Genomic DNA, 20,331 nt, shown 5'->3' on the forward strand with positions numbered 1-20,331 from the left:
TTTTATCTCTCTCATATATGAGAGGAACAAGAATCCCATAAGAAGAGATCTCTATTGATAGTTTTAGTCCTATTTTACATATTTCTTCCAGAACATCTTAATTTTCAAAAAGAAAATAAGGCTTCGTTTAATGAAGGGGTTTTTGGGATAAAATTCAGTTTTTATCCCAAAACTTAAACATTTTAACAATTATCAAATTAAATAATTTTATTATTTAAATATCAAAACTATCCTCTAATTTTATCTTCCCTCTAAACTATTATTCTCTCATCTACACCATATCTTCTAAAATCAAAGGACAAATTAATCTTTAAATTTTAAAAACCAATTTTTTCTTAATTTTTATCAAATAAGAATTTTTTAAATAAAACCTAAACAAAATCCAAAAAACCACCTTCTCAAACAAGGCCTAAATGAATCTCATGTGCACTTAAAACATTTACAAAAGATATGTATAATAAAGGACATAAATGAGAAAATAAAGCATGGTAAAAAAAATTAATAATAATAATAAAAAAAACACAAGAAAATGTTATATAATTTTCTCACTTGTTCCAACTTAAGAAAGACTAAACATAGTAGAATTTGGTGACTTTCTTTGACATTTTCTTTCTCTCTCTAGCATATATAGTTATATGGCCTCCTCCCCTGAACATAATCCAGTTTTCGCCGCCGCCGACGAAGATCTCGACGAAGAAGACGAAGACCTCGACGAGAGCGAAGAAGACGATAATCATCTCCCTCCACACAACTCAAAACCATCCCATCCAGATCTCCATCGCGATAACAATAATAACACCACTTCTCCATCCAATCACAAGGTAACCATCGCCTTCGCCGGCGTTACAAACACTATGCCCACTCCTCCCTCCGCCTCCGCCTCCGCCGCCAAGCAACCTGTCCCCATTTCTGTAATTTCCATGGATTCCACGCCAGATCCCAAACGCCCTAAGATCGAAACGGTGACAATCGATGAAGAAGAGAAGGTAAAACCGCTACCTATACTAGACGAAAGACGGTTGTTCCAGCGACTATGGACAGATGAAGACGAGATCGAGCTTTTACAAGGGTTTCTTAACTACAGTTCGCAGCGTGGATTTGTGGTCGGAAATTCTTCTTCTTCTTCGTCACATCATCATGATACTTCCGTGTTCTATGATCAGATAAAGAGTAAGCTACAACTCGATTTCAATAAGAATCAACTAGTGGATAAGCTCAGGCGTTTGAAGAAGAAGTATAGGAACGTTGTGAGCAAGATCGGTACGGGAAAAGTTCAAACATTTAAGAGTACCCATGATGAAGCAACTTTCGAGATCTCTCGTCGGATCTGGAGAGGGGATGGCGTTCAATATCCTGTTGGAGGAGGAGGTGGGTTTGAAGAAGAGGAAGAAGAAGAGACGAATCTGAATCAAACTCCTAATAATGGAATTGATTTGAATAGTGCAGAGAAGAAGAGTTCGGTGGTGGGTAGGTCTAGAAAACGATCGAGATCTGTGAACATTGAGGAAAATGAAACAATTCCTCAATTCCATCATCGACAACATTCAGATCCAGATCCGGGTGCAATGAAATTGGATTCTGGGTCTTCTACAAAGATGGAAGAGAAGTGGAGGAATCAAAGGATTTTGGAGTTGGAAGTGTATTCTAAACGTCTAGAATTGGTTCAAGATCAGATTAAGTCTGCATTAGTTGGGTTGAGATCAGTTGGTAGTTCAGTTCATCCTTGAATATGGTTCTTTCTTCTTCTTCTTCTTCTTCAATAATGGTGGGTGGTGGGTGGTGGGTGCTTTTCATTTTCTGCATTTCTTAGTTAGCTAGCTAGTTAATTGTTCAAGCTTTTCTTACTTCTTCAATGGTGGGTGGTTGTTTCATTATGATGGTTATTGCTTCTTAGATAGTAGATACACATTATTATGCTTAATTGTTCTGTTATGTTCTAAGAACTACTCATTCTAATATTATATATTTATATCTTAAATCTTCATCTGAAATCTGAATCAGAGAACCCTTACAGATAGACTTATCAAGATGGATGAAAGCTTGAGTCTTTGGTATAAACACTTCTTTTATTAAGATGAAAATATTGAGTCATTAATATAAAATATGTGTTACACCAAATGTTTATCTTTTCATTTTTACTGCAGGAGTTTTGTTTAGGAATGGTGTTCTCATTTGAAATTTCATATTATTGTTATAAAAAAAATGACTTAAAATTTTATAAAATATTAAGAATAAATAAATATATTTATAACGTTTTATATTTAATTATGTTTATTAGTGTGTAGAAATAATGTTTTTGTTGTGACATTCTTTTGAATTCTTAAAACTTTTGTCGCTCCATTCCCGAAGGGGAAGAGAACATGTCATTCTCTCGGCTGTGCCGAAGGCTATGGGGAAGTTAGGAAATTAAATACTTATTCAACTATGTCAAATATGTGAGAAACGCTCCACTTGAGTGGATCTCCTATGCAAGGAGTACACCCATATGTTTGAGATAATCAAGAGCAATTACCTCCAATGAAAGAAAGATGTTGAACCTTGTTTAGGCAGTCATTGGGGAGGACGAAGCCCTTTCACACCAGACTCAATTCCCGACCATATAAGTGGGACCATTATCCAATAGCATGATGTTGTCAAAAGCGTAAAACATGTGTAATAAAAATAATAACGAACAAAATACTTCCAATGAGACGAAAAATGTTCTCGTCCTAAATTGAATTTGAATATCAAATTCAAATGGATTAGAATTATTCAATAAAAAAATATATTCTCCAATTATTATTTTGTAGTATATGGTACTTCATCAAAATAATTTTTTATCAATTCTTTTTTCTTGGTATCAATAAGGTGTCAAATAGTTTTGTTGTAACAATCAATTTCTATTTTACTTTTTAAAGTTTTGTCAACTAAAAAATTTGATCTAAAAACATAATTATAAGTGTTTTAGCAAAAATAAACTTAGAGGTACTAAATAAACTTATTAATTACATCATTTTATAATTATTATAGATATAAAGAATTCTAACTAAAGAAAATGTTTTATTCAAATTTTTAAACTTAAAATATTTTTTTTTTTGTAATTAAGTGATTTTTGATATTTATAAAAGAAAAGGGATAAAGTAAACATATTAAACAATAATTAGTAAAGCAAAAAGGAAAGAAAAAAAAAATCAACATATTAAGCAAATAAATTTTATTTTTGTTAAATTGAATTATCTAAACATATTCAATCATCCAATACAATCCAAATCCGTATTAATAATATAATGATTTAGATTGCAAATTGAATAAATTTAATTTAAAATAAAAAATAAAAAATAAATAAACTCAAATCTAACATCATAAAATACTCTCCTGAGGCACCAAGAAAAGGGAAACTCACTTCTTCTTTCCAGCCTTAGCAGCATCACCAGCCTTTGTCTGTTCATGATACAGAAAATAAAGACAATTTCAAGAGAACAAAAGTAAAATTATAAACAAATGAAATGAAGAATTTACTAATCTATAATAAGAATGATGTGAATGTTTCTACCTTCTTAACTCCTCGGATTTTCTTAGTTCGGTTCTTCCTTTCCTTCATTTGCTTTCTCGACTTCTCAACCTTGGTTGCTAGTCCATTCTGTCATTACAAACACTTCAGATTAAGGCACAATAATGTGACAAGATTTAAACATAGGAAAGTTCAAAATAACATTTAAATATTAGATCGAAACCAAGCAATACTTTAATAAATATCTCCCTTGTTTTTAATGGTGTGCACTTTTTCTACACCATTAAAAATGGGTGGCCTTAAAAACCTCAGCAGATCACCACCCAAACAAAATGTCTAATTTTTAAGCCATGATTGAATATGGTCAAGTTTTACCAATTCCTGTATAATGCATGACAAGATAAAACACAAAAGAAAAGTATTGGGTGCAAATCATGGTCAACTATCAACAGGCAATTCCTCATTCTTCCAATCCTACCTTAAGGGATTGTTTGATTCAAAAGTATTCTATTGTTATGAACTGATTTTGGGCAAGAGAAATATTAACTGAAACAGACACATTTGAAATAAGCCAAAGCTAAATTAGGTCCTATGAATTCAGATTCTGGGGTTACATTATATTTGACAATAAGATAATTATTTTGCCAGTAAGCCTATCATATCATCATATCCTTAATTTGTAAAGCTATAAAAAATTATAGAGAAAAATGCTACAACATAGTGACAGTAGTGTTAACATCAATTCGGTTTCAGAGTATATCTACTACAATCTAACTAACAAGAAGAATCATAAATCTTACCCTGATAAGCCTGTATTTTGGCTCAAACTTCTTTGCATTCTCAACTGAATCATAAATCAAACCAAATCCAGTCGATTTCCCACCTCCAAAATGTGTTCGGAACTTGAAAACAAAAATAGCATTTGTGTCTTTCGCATCGTACATCCTTGCCAGCTTCTCCTTCAACTCTGCCTATACGAGGCAAAATGTTTCATGAAATATCTATAGAATTGGTGACTCCCTAAGGATTTAGGCATTCTTAATGGGCGATTCCTAACAAAATATATATACTTGTTGTTGCAGAAATAGAAAGAAAAACCAATTAAAAGATTTCAACTAGAACAATAAATTGAGGATAAAGCTCCACCTTAGAAACGTTGGCCCTTCCAGGATGAAGAACATCAATGATCTGCATCAATATAGTTGATAATCAGAGCTAAAACAAATAAAAATGATACATTATCATCATATTATTAAACAAACTTCTTCTAAGTTCCAAACAGAACAACAAGACTTCATTAACAACCATTTTTCATTTCATCGAACACGACTAGAAAGAGCCCTAGATTGCATTCATGATGTGCTGGAAAGATAATGCACAAATTCAAAGACGGGAAAGAGATTATAGAACATATGAATTCATTCACAACAACGTAAGAGAGAAAGAGAGATTAATAATACAAATTGCTTCCTGGAGAGGAGTCTGTTGGTCATGAACTTCCTCGTCCGAATTGTCACTGCCTTTTCTGCCATACTTGAGATGTAATCCTACAAAAAGACTCTGAATTTGAGTAACAGATATGTTTATGCATAAACAGAGATGAAAACCCTAATTTCATTGCTTAGTAGAAGAAACCCAGATATTTTGGAGGAATATCAAATCAATCCTGAACTTAAGTGAGACATTCAACTAAACCTATTGGTGAAACTTATACGAAATTTACTCCAAAATTAATACAAGGTATTAGGGATGACAATGGGACGAGAGTTGTGGTTAATTTGAATATATATATGAGAGTAAATAGATATTTGGGTCGGATTGTGGGTTGAACCGTCCATAAACTTAAAACGGTTAAAAATAAAATTAAAAATACTATAAGTATGTTTCGAACTTACAACCTAACAAAAACAAATATAATCATTTAACCAGCTAAGTTAATAAGACTTTATATTTTAAATTTAACACCAAATTTGATAAACGCATGACGTTTTAACAATATAAGTTCAACTTTTTTAACTAATTAATCTATATACATATAATAATGTTTATTCAAATTGTCCGGATTGTCGGGTTGAGAGCGGTTAATTTAGAAATATATGTGAGAGTAATGGATATTTGGGTCGAATTTTGGATTGACCCGCCCATAAACGGTTAAAAATAAAATTAAAAATACTATTGGTATATTTCGAACTTGCAATCTAACAAAACAAATACAACCCTTTAACCAACCAGGCTAATAAGACTTTTTATTTTAAATTCAACACTAAATTTGATAAACGCGAGACCTTTTTAACAATATAAGTTCATCTTTTTAACTAACTAATCTATAAATATAATGATGCTTAATTTTTAAATTGTCCGGATTGTCGGATCGAGAGTTGTGGTTAATTTGGATATATATGTGAGAGTAAATTGATACTTTGGTCGAATTGTGGATTGACTCGCCCATAAACTTAAAACGTTTAAAAAAAATGCTAAAGTATGTTTCAAACTTGCAACTTAACAAAAACAAGTACAACCTTTTAACCAATTAGGCTAATAAGACTTTATATTTTAAATTCAACACCAATTTTGATGAACACGTGACGTTTTAACAATATAAGTTCAACTTTTTAACTAACTAATATATAATGATGCTTAATTTTTAAAGTGTCCGAATTGCAGGTTGAGAGATGCACTGGTAAAAAATGACCTTTACCGACGGTTTTTACCAAAGGTTTTGTAAAACTCTCCTAAATACTCACGAGAGGAACAAATCCTTCGGTATTAAAAATAGATTCCGAGAGGGGTGTAAAACCTTCGGTTTTATTAATCATTACCGAAAGTTCTACAAAGAACTTTCGGTTTTTACATTCCCAAAAAACCCAAAAAAATTCTAAGTGTTGGATGTGGGTTAATTGCGAAGGTTTTTGTAAAAACCTTCGGTTTTGAACTCCCTTGGTTTTTTAATTACGAAGGTTATTCAAAGAACCTTCGGTTTTGCCTTTTTTAAAAAGTTCATTTCCGAAAGTTTGACAAAGAACCTTCGGTTTTGCTCATTAAATAAAAATTCTAAATTTGGTAATGGTTTTTTCCGAAGGGCCTTTAATAAACCCTCGGTTTTGACTAATATCAAAACCGAAAGTTTTATGAAAACCTTCGGCATCAACCTCTATAAATACAAACCCTAACCCTTCTCTTTTTCATTTCACTCATCTCTCCTTTCTCTCTCTTCCGCGCCGCCGCCGCCTGCCTCCTCTAAGACGGTTCTTCTCCTCTTCTTCTCCTCTCTCGTTCAGGTAATTTGTTTCATTTGGTTTTTTTTGTTTTGTTTATTATAAGATTTAGATTTCTTAAGTTTATATATATATATATTATAGATCTAAATTTATGCTAGTTTACGTTATTTTTTTTGATTAATATATATATACATATATCTGAAAATGCATTTAGGATATGAGTGATTCGACATGGAAGAGACTTCGGCGTACACCGGAGAAACTGCATCCGTTTTACCAGAATCTGATAGCACAATCAGAAATTGCGGCACGTGAGGAAGAGGTAAGACAAATGACGCTGGAAATGGAACAAATCCGATTAAGGAATGCGGAAAGAGGTCGTTTGCTTAGTGAAATTAAAACGGACAGGGCCGAAATGGCCCAGAGATTAGAGAATCTCGAACAGGAACTTGTGGTGTTGAGGAGTCGACTGAATCAACCACCCCCTCCTTCCACCCCATCTAATAATTAATTAATTTCTAGATTTATTATGTTTTTATTAGTTTTTCCGTACGAACGATGATAATATTTGTATGTGTTTTGTTTTAATATTCATGAATTATTAGTATTATGTTTGGTTGGTTTGGTTTGGTTTGGTTTGGTTTGGTTTGGTTTGAATATGTTGTTAATTAATTATATGTTCTATTTGTTTACTTTTAATCTTTTAAAAAAAAACAGCATGGCCAAAACCGAAGGTTTATTTCAAAACCTTCGGTTTTGACCCTCTTTTAAAAAAATCTAAAGGGTAAAAACCGAAGGTTTTCAAATAAACCTTCGGTTTTGCCCTTAGATTAAAAATATCTGAAAATTTTCTAAGTGTGGGGAAGGGTAAAAACCGAAGGTTTTCAAATAAACCTTCGGTTTTGCCCTTAGATTAAAAATATCTGAAAATTTTCTAAGTGTGAGGAAGGGTAAAAACCGAAGGTTTTCAAATAAACCTTCGGTTTTGCCCTTAGATTAAAAATATCTGAAAATTTTATAAGTGTGGGGAAGGGTAAAAACCGAAGGTTTTCAAATAAACCTTCGGTTTTGCCCTTAGATTAAAAATATCTGAAAATTTTCTAAGTGTGGGGAAGGGTAAAAACCGAAGGTTTTCAAATAAACCTTCGGTTTTGCACTTAGATTAAAAATATCTGAAAATTTTCTAAGTGTGGGGAAGGGTAAAAACCGAAGGTTTTCAAATAAACCTTCGGTTTTGCCCTTAGATTAAAAATATCTGAAAATTTTCTAAGTGTGGGGAAGGGTAAAAACCGAAGGTTTTCAAATAAACCTTCGGTTTTGCCCTTAGATTAAAAATATCTTAACTCCTAAATTATTTTGTTTTTAACCAAATAATATTAACTCCGAACTAATATAATCTATTGTGTGTTATATTTTAAAAATTAATATTGTGTTTAATGTTAAAGTGTTTATGATTGTGTTTGATTATTATAGATAAGTGTATTTAAATGTTTATGTTTGATTATCTTATGAACGTGTGTAATGTTTGATCATATGGATTATGCAATATTTGAAGGATATCAAATGTGTTAAATTAATGTTGTTCAAGGTTATTAGAAAAGTGATAAACAAATGAATTTAACAATTGGTAAAGTGATAATTCCGAAAGTTATATAATGAACTTTCGGAAATAACCATCAAAAACCGAAAGTTAATAATATAACTTTCGGTTTTACCATTTCCAAGACCGAGAGTGTTATCTAAATCTTTCGGTTTTGATAGCTATTTCCGAAAGTAATGATAAAACTTTCGGAAATATCACTTCTCATTTTTTAAATTATAGTGTTTTTTACCTTCACATATAGACTCCTAACTAATATAATCTATTGTGTGTTGTATTTTAAAAATTAATATTGTGTTTAATGTTAAAATGTTTATGAATGTGTTTGATTATATAGAGAAGTGTATTTGAATGTTTGTGTTTGATTATCTTATGTATTTGTGTAATGTTTGATCATATGTATTGGGAAATGTTTTAAGGATATCAAATGAGTTAAATTGATGATGTTCAATGTTATTAGAAAGTGATAAACAAATGAATTTAAAATTTTGTCAAATTGTAAAACCGAAAGTTTATTATATAACTCTCGGAATTAGTTATCAAAAACGAGAGATTATTTGACATCTCTCGGAAATATGAAAATGAAAACCGAAGGTTTTAGTCTAACCTTCGGGTTTTACAGTGATAATACCGAAAGTTTAAATAAAACCTTCGGTTTTTACATTGATCAAAAACCGAAAGTTTTATTAAAACCTTCGTTTTTGATCAATGTAAAAACCGAAAGTTTTATTTAAACTTTCGGTAATAATTTAATAAAAAAAAATTAAAACCCTTTTCCCCTTTTCTTCTTCCCATTTCCTCTTTCCCCGTTTTTGCTCCCGCTTCTCTCTTCCGCCCCCTTAGCCCAAATCGACGCCGCCACCCCAAATCGACGCCGCCAGATAGAAGACGCCGCCGACCAAGGACGCCGCCGACCCAAGACGACGAGCGACAGACGACGACGCCGCCGCCACCGACCGACGCCCTCTGTTCCTGTTTGCCGCTCTTCTCCTCCTTCAGCCGCTCTTTTCCTCCGACCAAAGGTAATCAGTTATATATATATATATATATATATGAATTGAAATTTAGGTTTATTAGAATTATGATTGGAGTTTATGTTAGATTTTTAGGTTTGAATTTGTATGTATGAATTTTAGGTATGAATTTTAGGTTAGAATTTGGATTTTTGTTTGATTGAAGTCTGATTTTGGTTTGATTGCATTTTGATTTAGATTAGATCTTGTTTAAATTAAGGTTTTGGTTTGATTTTTATTTGTTTTTGGTATGATTTTGGTTAACTTTAGGTTAGAGTCATGTATTGAATAATGAATTGATTATTATTGTTTGTTTAGGTTAGATTTGAGTTTGTGAATGCATTGATTATTGTTCATTTAGGTTAGATTGGTTTGATGTTTGTTAGATTTAGGTTGGATTGGTTTCACGTTGGTTTGATTTTGGTTGGATTGAAATTTGATTTTGGTTTGATTTAGGTTAGATTGGTTTGATGTTGGTTTGATTTTGGTTGGATTGAAGTTTGATTTTGGTTTGATTTAGTTTAGATTGGTTTGATTTTTATTTTGATTTTGGTTTGAGTTAATTTTGTATGAATTGTTGGATTTGGTTTTTGATTCATACTTTATTGCTTGATTAATAGGGTTTATTATTGTTCGATCTACGTACACCGCCCGCTCTTCTTCTTCGTTGCTCTTTTTGTGCAAGGTTAGTTATTGTTGTTTTATTATATGGTTAGGTTAGTAATTTAATGTTTGATTTATGTTAGATTTAATGTTAGATTTATGTTAGATTTAATGTTAGATTTATGTTAGATTTTAATGTTAGATTTAAGTTTGATTTATGTTTAGGGTTGATTTATGTTAGATTTTAATGTGAGACTTAAGTTTGATTTATGTTTGGGTTGATTAATTATGTTAGATTATGTTTGAAATGTTGAATTAGATTGAGTTTGAATTAGATTTCATTTTAGGTTGGAATTGATATATGGAATGAATTGTGTATGAATAAAATTATGTTGGATTATAATTGATTGGTTTGAAATGTGTAAGAATGAAATAATGTTAGATTATATGTATGCTAGATTTACGGTGGAATTTTGGTTGGATATGTAGAGATTATGTTAGAAATATGTAATCCTAATTAATTTAGACAAAGTTAAGTAAATAATAATGTGGGTTGTTTTCCATTTTATTAGAAAGATGGAAGTACCCGATAAAAGCTGGATGACCTTACGTCGAGATCATCCAGATTACGAGGAATATGTTGACAAATTCCTCGAGTTTGCTGTTAGGAGTACATCCCGACAAAAAGTGAAATGTCCTTGCGTGAAATGCTTGAACACGCCGTTTATGGAAATAGACGAAGTGAAGACTCACCTCATCATTTATGGAATAAATGTGCATTATGAGTACTGGTATTGTCATGGAGAAAAAAGACGTACTACTCAAGTGGTTAATGAATATGTCGATGAAGATGGCGATGACTACGATGATGATGATGATAATCAGTTAGAGGATGCCGTACCAGAATTCAACGATCCGAGAACGGAGACGAATAATACAGTTAACGAAGAGGTCAATGAAGAACGTTATATGCACAATTTCATAAACGATATGTTCTCCAACGTTAATGATGTCCCGAACAACCATGAACCAGTCGAAGATGCGCAGAGATTTTATAAATTGCTTGATGATTCCAAACGGCCATTGTATGAAGGTACTCGAATAACGAAATCATCGGCACTATTGAAACTACTTCACATAAAGAATGTCTGTCAATGGACAAATTCTTCGTTCGATATGTTGTTGCGTCTACTTAAAGACTACATATTACCGATTGACGCTCAATTGCCAAACTCCTACTACGAAAGTAAAAAATTCATTACTGATATCGGGCTTAAGTATGACAAGATAGACGCATGTAGGAACAACTGTATGCTATTTTGGAAAGACGACATAAATGAAGATTCTTGTAGAGTTTGTGGTCTTTCAAGATGGAAAGTCGACCAAACAAGTGGGACAGTTCGAGAGAAGCAAAATGGGAAATTCATTCCAAAGAAGGTGTTGAGATATTTCCCTCTAATACCAAGACTGCAAAGACTATACATGTCCTCAAAAACGGCTCCAATGATGAGATGGCATAAAGAAGGAAGAGTTGATAGTGATACGTTGAGACATCCCGCTGATTCCTTAACCTGGAAAACGTTCGATGAAAATTATAAAGATTTTGCGTCTGAATCTCGAAACGTAAGACTAGGTTTATCAAGCGATGGGTTTCAACCATTTGCAAATGGAAAAAGTCATATAGTGTTTGGCCGGTTATTCTCGTTCCTTATAATGTGTCACCCTCTACTTGCATGGATTCTAGCAATTTTATTTTATCTATGTTAATTCCGGGTCCAAAGAGTCCGGGAGATGCGATTGACATATTTCTCCAGCCATTGATCGACGAGTTGACTGAACTGTGGCAAACTGGTGTGAGAACGTTTGATGCACACACCTCGCAATATTTTAACATGCGAGCGGCGTTGTTGTGGACCATTAACGACTTTCCCGCATACGCGAATTTATCGGGCTGGAGTACGAAAGGTAAATTTGCTTGTCCTTGTTGTAACAACGACACAGTATCTCTTCGATTGGTTCATGGTTCCAAACAATGTTACATGGGTCATAGACGCTTCCTTCCACCGAAGCACAAATACAGAAGGGATAAAGAGTCGTTTGATGGTCGAACTGATTATGGAGAGCCCCCTAGATTGTTAACGGGTCAAGAAAGTTACGAGCAAACACGAGACCTAGAAGACATAATTCTTAGTACGGATCTAAGCAAGAAAACCAAGATATATCATGAAACGCGGGGAGACAATTGGAACAAATTGAGCATTTTCTTCCGCTTGCCTTATTGGAAATCATTATTATTGAGACATAATTTGGATGTGATGCATATAGAGAAAAATATTTGTGATAGCGTGTTGGGAACAATAATGAATGTGAAAGAGAAGACGAAGGATGGTCCTAAAGCGCGTAAAGACTTACAACTATTAGGCATAAAGTCATGGTTACATCCTATAAATGATGAAGGAGTGGTTCATTATCCAGAAGCGCCTTTCACTTTGACATCCGATAATAAAAAACGTTTTTGGAAATTCTTGAAAGATCTCAAGTTGCCTGATGGTTTTTGCTCAAATATCAGTGGTTGTGTAAATTTGGAAGAGAAAAAGATTTCGGGATTAAAGAGTCATGATTGTCACATTTTGTTGGAATATCTTATTCCTTTAGCAACCCATGGATTACTTCCAGATAATGTGCATGATGCGTTAGTAAATTTGTCTCGGTTCTTTCGGTTGTTGTGTTTCAAAGAGTTGATTCAAGCGGACCTCGAACAATTGTACATGGATATTACATTGACACTCTGTAAATTTGAAATGATTTTTCCGCCGTCAATTTTCGACATCATGATGCATCTCCCGGTTCATTTGTCATTTGAGGCTTTGCTTGGGGGACCTGTTCAGTATCGATGGATGTATCCGTTTGAACATTACATGGGTACAATGAAAAGATATTTGCGGAATAATAACCACTCAGAAGCCTCTATAAGCGAGAGCTATCTTGTAAATGAGAGTATTAGTTTATGTGCAAGGTATATGGAGGAAGAAGAGCAAGAAAATGCACAAACTGAAATCTCGGGCATTTCTATATTTTCATCGTTGGAAGACCTTTCTAACGGAAAAATATACAACTTGGATTATATCGATCGAGTGACAGCTCATTCATACATTTTGAAAAATTGCCCCGAAGCTGAACCTTTTTACATGTAAGATTCTATGTTGCTGTTATTAATTAGCATTAAAAAGTATGCTATTTAATATTCGATCTATTTGCAGAGATTACATGCAGTATTGCAATAACAACGAGTCTCGTGGAGAAACGTTTGCCGCATATTTCAAACATAGAGTGAGTTCATTATAAACCATATATTCTAACTCTTTATATTTATTTTAACAACTACATGTCGGGTAAATGTATGTATAGGTTGCTCAATTAACCGAATTTAACGACATATCAAGAGACCTCAAGATCTTAGAAGAAGGTCCAAGTATGTACTCGTCTATGTATGTTTGGTGTAAAGTAAACGGATACAAATTCTGTACAGAAAAACACGACGAATGTTTGACAACTCAAAATAGTGGGGTGGTTGTTGAAGGGTTCAATGGGTCTGAAACTATGTCATACTACGGAGTTTTAACAGATATAATCGAAGTGCAATACTTTTCTCACAAACGAGTTGTTTTATTCAAGTGTAAGTGGTTTGATACACACTCGGGGGAACTAGGAGTGAAAGTGGATAAATATGGCTTCGTAAGTATAAATGTAAACCGATTTTTAAAAACCCAAAGTCAAGACCCGTATATATTGGCGAGTCAAGCAAAACAAGTCTTCTACGCCCTTGATATGTCAGCCCGACCCGGTTGGAAGATTGTGACAAAAATAAAACCGCGGTTTACAAATATATAGATCAGATTAATTAGGTAGATTATATGTTATTTACTTTATATTATTTCTTATTACTACTTTATTTCAATTAGTCGCTCATTTATTAATGGTATGCATTAAGAATGTCTAAAGGTAGTAAAGAACCTTGGTGGAGTATGAGAAAAACACCCAGCAAACTCTTAAAGCCGTACCAGAACCTCATTGCACAATCAGAAAACTTAAGGCTCCGAGAATCGTCTACTAGAGATGCACCACCTATTGCTGTAGTCTCGATAGCTACTGCTCCCCTAGCAGACGAGGATGTTGAGGCTGCTGAGGCAGAAGAGTTTGTAGAGAGTACGTTTGCTAATGTGGGGGATGAGGACGATGAGGCTGACGACGAGGGTCACGAGGACCCTCAGGACGTGGATGAAGAGGAGGAGCATGGATCGACTCCCGACCCATCATTGACAGGTAACTTGTTTACAATTAGTTATAGTTTGAATTGATTCACATATCTGATTATGAATTTGATCTATTTTGAAGAATCTTGTGCCCGCAAGAGACGAGGGAAAAACAAGAATATTGCGTTATCTAAGAGACCAGCGGGGACAAGGATTCCTCTCACTTTTAGAGAGGTAGATGGGAGGCCGGGCGGTGTTGACGTTGGAAGAACAAGGTGGTCTAGACATGTGGGGTCGGTTGTGCGGGATCCCTCAGCCGTCTCGCACCGTCTTTTGAAGTGGAAGGCATTAAGTGCTGACCAATTGGATTACATTTGGAATGTTGTGAAGGTAAAGATTAATTAATTATACATTGATCATTCAATAATTATTTTAAAACATTTGAATGTTTTTATTTTCAGGATCCGTTCGAGGCTACTAATGGTCCTATTGATTCTTTTCGAAAGACCGCAATGGGACACGTCAGACAGATATGGGATAGATGGCGCTCGGATTTGCACAAGGAATATATCTGCATCCATAAAGGAGACGAGGCCGCGGTACTTGACAATCCTCCACCAGACTACGATCGAGATGATTGGGAGTTTGTGTGTCGCAACCATTCTTTACGGAGAAATTTAAGGTACGATTTTATAATTCAAATAAAATATGATATTAGTTATTCTAACTTCAATTTTTTTATTTGAATTTCAGAAAAATAGTAGCACAAATATAGCTAACAGAAAGCAGCTGAAATTCCCGCATCATACGGGAAGTAGACCGTTTGCTCAAATTGAAGAAGAGTTGGTAAGATTGTTATGAGTTATATAATAACTTAATATAAAGATTGTTATGAGTTATATAATTTTTTTTTTCAACAGGCGATTGAAATAGGACGGGCTCCATCTGTCGTTGAAGTGTTCAAGAGGACCCGTACCCCAAAACCGACATAAGAAAACCCAACTCCCGTCCCGGACGACCGCGTTCAAGAGAAAATTGTAAGTGAATTGAATTTAATTAAATTACTTATAACTAGTTTATAAATTATTATATAATTGACAAATTATTTCAAATTTACAGGTTGAGATGGAGGAAGTTCTAAGTAACGAACCGGAAATATCAGACTTTGAGTTGACGGAGAGAGTATTCGGACGCCAAAAACATGGGGGAGTATTCGGTATGGGATCAGGCGTCCGACCCACACTTTCGTCAGGATCTACGAAGTTCTAACAATTCTCAACGAGCCACTGATCAATTGTTTGAGGAGAATCAAAGAATGGCGATGGAACTTGAGGAATTGAAGAAAAGGGATGAAGAAAAAACACAAAAGATTAATCAAATCCAAGCGGAAAAGGTAGAATTGATTTCAAGAATGGATAGGGAAAGTGCAAAACAGGAGAAGGAAAGGTTAGAATTGAATGCAAGATTAGAGAGTTTTGAAATGTTTATGCGGCAATATCAACCACCCCCTCCCCCCACCAGCTAGTTCTAAGACGTTTCGACTATATGAATTGATTGAATATGTTTAATGGTTTAATGTAAAACATGTTGTTGGGATGATTGATTGGAGAATTTTGGAATGATGATTTTGTTTTATGAATTGATTGGTTTGACTGAACAGGTTTAGGTTTCGGTATGGGGTTTCGGTTGAGCACAAAACAATAGGGCTATTTTGTAAATTTTTAAGAGAAAACCCGAAAGTTAAATGGAATCTTTCGGTTTTTCTTTAAAGGGAAAAACCGAAGGTTAAGCTAATAACTCTCGGTTTTTCTTTAAAGGGAAAAACCGAAGGTTAAGCTAATAACTCTCGGTTTTTCTTTAAAGGGAAAAACCGAAGGTTAAGCTAATAACTCTCGGTTTTTCTTTAAAGGGAAAACCGAAGGTTATGCTAATAACTCTCGGTTTTTCTTTAAAGGGAAAAACCGAAGGTTAAGCTAATAACTCTCGGTTTTTCTTAAAAGGAAAAAACCGAAGGTTAAGCTAATAACTCTCGGTTTTTCTTCAAAGGAAAAACCGAAAGGTTAAGCTAATAACTCTCGGTTTTTCTTCAAAGGAAAAACCGAAGGTTCATTCAATAACTCTCGGTTTTTCTTTCAAGGGAAAAACCGAAGGTTAAGCTAATAACTCTCGGTTTTTCTCATTTGAAGAAAACCCGAGAACTAGAGGACATCTTTCGGTAAATACACAATTATTTTTAACGACGGAGTCAATACCGAGGGATGGCGACAGTTACCTTAACTCTCGGATATTTGTCTATACCGAAAGTTATAGGGTCAAAACCGAGAGTTTTCACTCTCGGTTTTGACCATTTTTTTACCAGTGATGTGATTAATTTTGATATATATGTGAGAGTAAATTAAAAATACTATTACATTTTAACTTTAATTTTTTTTATATATAAGTTAAACCCAACTAATAGCAACATACAATTAAAAAATATATAAGAATAAAATAAAATTATTAAAAAATTATTTGAATGTAGATAATTTCATGTGATTTAAGATTATTAAATATTTAATCTTACATAACATCATTTCATTCATTCTAAAATTAATCAAACAAGGAAATTTGAACAATGAATAATTTATTAATTTCGTGTCTAACAAATAATGTTTGCAATGTAACCATACGCTTTCATTGGAGTATAAGCCAAAATTGTATAAAATAAATGTGTCGAGAAATAGACAGCTCGCATTACAAAAAAAACTTACAAAAATGAAGTCGACTACAAAAAAAAAATAGCTAAGAGGAATTTCATCGTCACTTTAGTATTATTCCATAGCCGCATTGAGAAGTATATGAAGATCATTTCGTCGATTCCACCATTTCAATTGTTTAATAAAATATTAAAATAATGATAGATAATAAAAGTGAAAAAACACAAATTTGAACTTAAACTAAAACCTTAGTTAGTTTGAGGGCACTTTGGACTATAAAGATTCCAAACTCTTGTTGCGCAACTATCATGAGCTTCTTAAGATCTTGCAAAAAAATCTTCAACGAGAAAGTGTAACTCTTGAGGATTGAGGGGGCGCTTGGTTCAAATAAGGTAATCGGAATAGGAATGTGATTGATAGATGTGTGGAATGAGAATGAGTATATTTGATAGAAGAGTAGTGTTTGGTTAAGAGTATTAATCATTCCAATCTCATTGATAGCATTTGCATATTTCTATATCATTGATAATGTTTAGATTTATTAGAGAGAAATTATTAATATTATTTTATAATTAAAATTAGATTAATATTTTTATTTTATTTTTATTATATTATATTTAATTAAAAATAAAAATATTATTATTATATTATAATTTTTTAAAATATATAAAATATTGAAATGTGTCATAATTTAATAAAATAAAAATATATAATATTTTATTATATTAATTAATTATATATATATATATTTTTTTTAAATGCATATAAAAAAATAAATAGTAGAATGATTCAATTTTTTTATTTATGAATAAAAATTATATATCAAATAAAATAAAGTCTTTGAAATATTATATATTAATAATTAATCAAATTAAATATAATATTTTACTTAATAATATATTCTATAACATCGCATAATATTTTTTATTAAAATATTTTATATTTAATTTTTCTAATATTTTTAAATATTTATTTTATATAAAATTGTTAATTTATTTTTAAGTTTTTATATTTTAATTAATTTATTATAATTTTGTTATTAATATATAATATATAAATTAATTATATAAAAATAATTTTATTATTATTAGTTATTATAGTTATTATAAGGAAAATTATTTTATTTTATTAATTATATTTTATTTTAAATAATTTATCAATATTATTTAAATAATTGAAATAATATATTTCAATAAATAAATTAAATTTTTTATTATTATTTTAAATATAAAATAACTTCTAATATAATTATAAAAGAAAAAATATATATAATATTATAATTATAATTATGAGAGACGTGGGAGAGTCGACATCATGAGAGAAAAATTATATTAGAAGAGAATGGGATTCATTCCTCCCATTATAGAGAGGAATGAATGATTCCTTAGTATCCGGCAATCAAATTAATATTCTGGAATGAAACCCATCAACCAAACACTACATTTTATTCTCTTTCTCATTCCTGAGTAAAAAATCATGTACCAAGCATCCCCTGACTGAATTTAATGCATTTCGCTACGAGATGACTACCGTGTATTCAACATGAATAAAAAAAATATTTATATAAGAATTAACATAATAATAGAATGATAAATATATAACATGGTGAGTTAGTTAACAATAATGGATTGAGTTTATAGAAACAACTTAGCGAGAATTTGAATATATATATATATATATATAAAGGAAAAATAATGAATTAAAACACAATTAAGAATTTTATATATATTTTTTTTAAAATATATATTTTAAAACATATATATTTATATATTTTTTATTTAATTTATTATTATCCTTATTATTACTTTAAAAATTATATAAATAAATAAGTTAATTAACAAAAAAAAATATATATATAAACATATATTTATAAATTAATAAATAATTAAGAGTAATAAAGAAGTAAAAAATAAATTATTAATAAAGAGAAGAGAGATAAATTATTAATGTAAATAAGAGAGATAAATAATTAAATACACAATTAAAATTATGTTAGTGACCACCTCCTCCTATTCTTATTCTTAATTTTATAAGCTTATAATTGGTAGAATGAGAAATTCAATCCAACATTATTTTTGTTATGACGAGATTGGATCCTCAACTTTATCGGTTATATTTCGAGGAAGACATATTTCTAGAGCAGATGGCGTTGCCGGTGCAGCCATCATTGTTGTGGAACTGGGGTTGTTATTATAATGCTCTTCATATATTTGTATAGAGTTATTCCTGAACCATGATTATTCAAGTTTGATTAATGAATGTGCATGGAATTCAAGTTTGATTAATGAACGTGCATGGAATACAAAGAGAATGACTGATTTGTGATAATTTAAAAGTACTCGGATAGAGGAGTTGGACAAAGGTGAATAAATGAGTCATCATCATGGTCCTCTCTGGGACCTAGAGCGGTGCTGTCCAATCTGGGACCTAGAGCGGTTGCTGTCTCTCTAAGGATGTTTTATCCGAAGAGTTGATAATAATCTAATTTGTCTATATAAAATAAATTATAGAGATTTTTTCCCAAAAAAGTATAAGGATCTTTGTAATCGCTGTAGGGGAAATGATTGAGGGCCATCGGAAAATGTAGCTTATTTATTGAGAAATAAGGAGAGGAAATAAATTACATTTTCCGATGGTAATATTTTAAAGATAATAATTAAATAAAGATCTCCCTACTTTGTATATATATTTAAATAAGCTACAACATTGAATGGAATAAAGAAAACTTGAGACTTAAAATGGAATTTTCTAATTGGTTGGACAACTATCATTGCTTATTATTTTGATGTTTAGAGATTGATACTATGTCTTAAACTTCCTCAATATGTTCAACTTTTACTAACCAAATTGTGTCATTGTTATACAAAATAAATTTATCATGTATATTTCTTCTTCGGCCTCCGCCTCCATGTATCGATTCCGGCAACTCTGTTCTCTACAATTCAATCTGGGAGAGGGCAAAACTCTCTTCTCAGCAGAGTCGAAAATAAATCCAGCCACTGGGTATTTGAAATTGGCAATGCAGGCGGATGGAAATCTTGTGCAGTATCCTGTCCAATGGCCGCAAACTGTCTCAAGCGCTTACTTTTCAACTCCCACTTATGGTCTTGGAGCAATCATAACCCTCAACCTTGATAAGAAATTATGGAAATCTCTATTTGTTCAACTCCCCCACCATTGTGTTCAATCTCACAGACAATATGTAAAATAGAGATTATGTTAAGAAATTAAAACAAATGTAATTCCAAAATATAGTGTAATTCAAATGATAAAACTTAAGGCATTTCGCTCATATTGTTTTTAGAATGCTTAAAACATAAATAGTTAGATTCTTAGTCCAATTTATGTAGATAAAAATAAATTAAGTGTTAACTTTGTAATCATATTTCAGTTTGTTTATATTTTATCTCAAACTCCAGATTAATCCTTGTTGGGAATGATTAATAGTATCAATAGGG

General features: G+C 32.0%; 2 protein-coding genes across 2 annotated transcripts; one reads left to right on the forward strand and one right to left on the reverse strand.

Moving 5' to 3' along the window:
- The first annotated feature begins 576 nt into the window (after positions 1 to 576).
- LOC124919122 (probable transcription factor At3g04930) lies at positions 577 to 1,999 on the forward strand. Its single transcript, XM_047459283.1, has one exon. It carries the CDS (start codon positions 636 to 638, stop codon positions 1,725 to 1,727), a length of 1,092 nt encoding a protein of 363 aa, XP_047315239.1. The 5' UTR covers positions 577 to 635; the 3' UTR covers positions 1,728 to 1,999.
- Positions 2,000 to 3,252: 1,253 nt separating this feature from the next.
- LOC124921918 (40S ribosomal protein S24-1-like) lies at positions 3,253 to 5,105 on the reverse strand. The gene is made up of 5 exons (XM_047462625.1): positions 4,951 to 5,105; positions 4,637 to 4,678; positions 4,291 to 4,461; positions 3,533 to 3,619; positions 3,253 to 3,420 (listed from the first exon to the last, which is right to left on the reverse strand). The coding sequence occupies exons 1-5, from the start codon at positions 5,020 to 5,022 to the stop codon at positions 3,379 to 3,381; spliced, it is 414 nt and encodes a 137-aa protein (XP_047318581.1). The 5' UTR covers positions 5,023 to 5,105; the 3' UTR covers positions 3,253 to 3,378.
- Positions 5,106 to 20,331: the final 15,226 nt, after the last annotated feature.

Source organism: Impatiens glandulifera, chromosome 1, assembly GCF_907164915.1.
Source record: "Impatiens glandulifera chromosome 1, dImpGla2.1, whole genome shotgun sequence".
Classification (NCBI taxonomy): Eukaryota; Viridiplantae; Streptophyta; class Magnoliopsida; order Ericales; family Balsaminaceae; genus Impatiens; species Impatiens glandulifera.

Excerpts from the sequence above, each read along its gene's own strand:
- LOC124919122 (XM_047459283.1), top strand. The coding sequence starts at position 636 with ATGGCCTCCTCCCCTGAACATAATCCAGTTTTCGCCGCCGCCGACGAA.
- LOC124921918 (XM_047462625.1), bottom strand. The coding sequence starts at position 5,022 with ATGGCAGAAAAGGCAGTGACAATTCGGACGAGGAAGTTCATGACCAAC. Across the intron at positions 4,462-4,636 it reads GAAGGGCCAACGTTTCTAAG|GCAGAGTTGAAGGAGAAGCT; the intron begins GTGGAGCTTTAT and ends TGCCTCGTATAG. Across the intron at positions 3,620-4,290 it reads CAAAATACAGGCTTATCAGG|AATGGACTAGCAACCAAGGT; the intron begins GTAAGATTTATG and ends TTGTAATGACAG.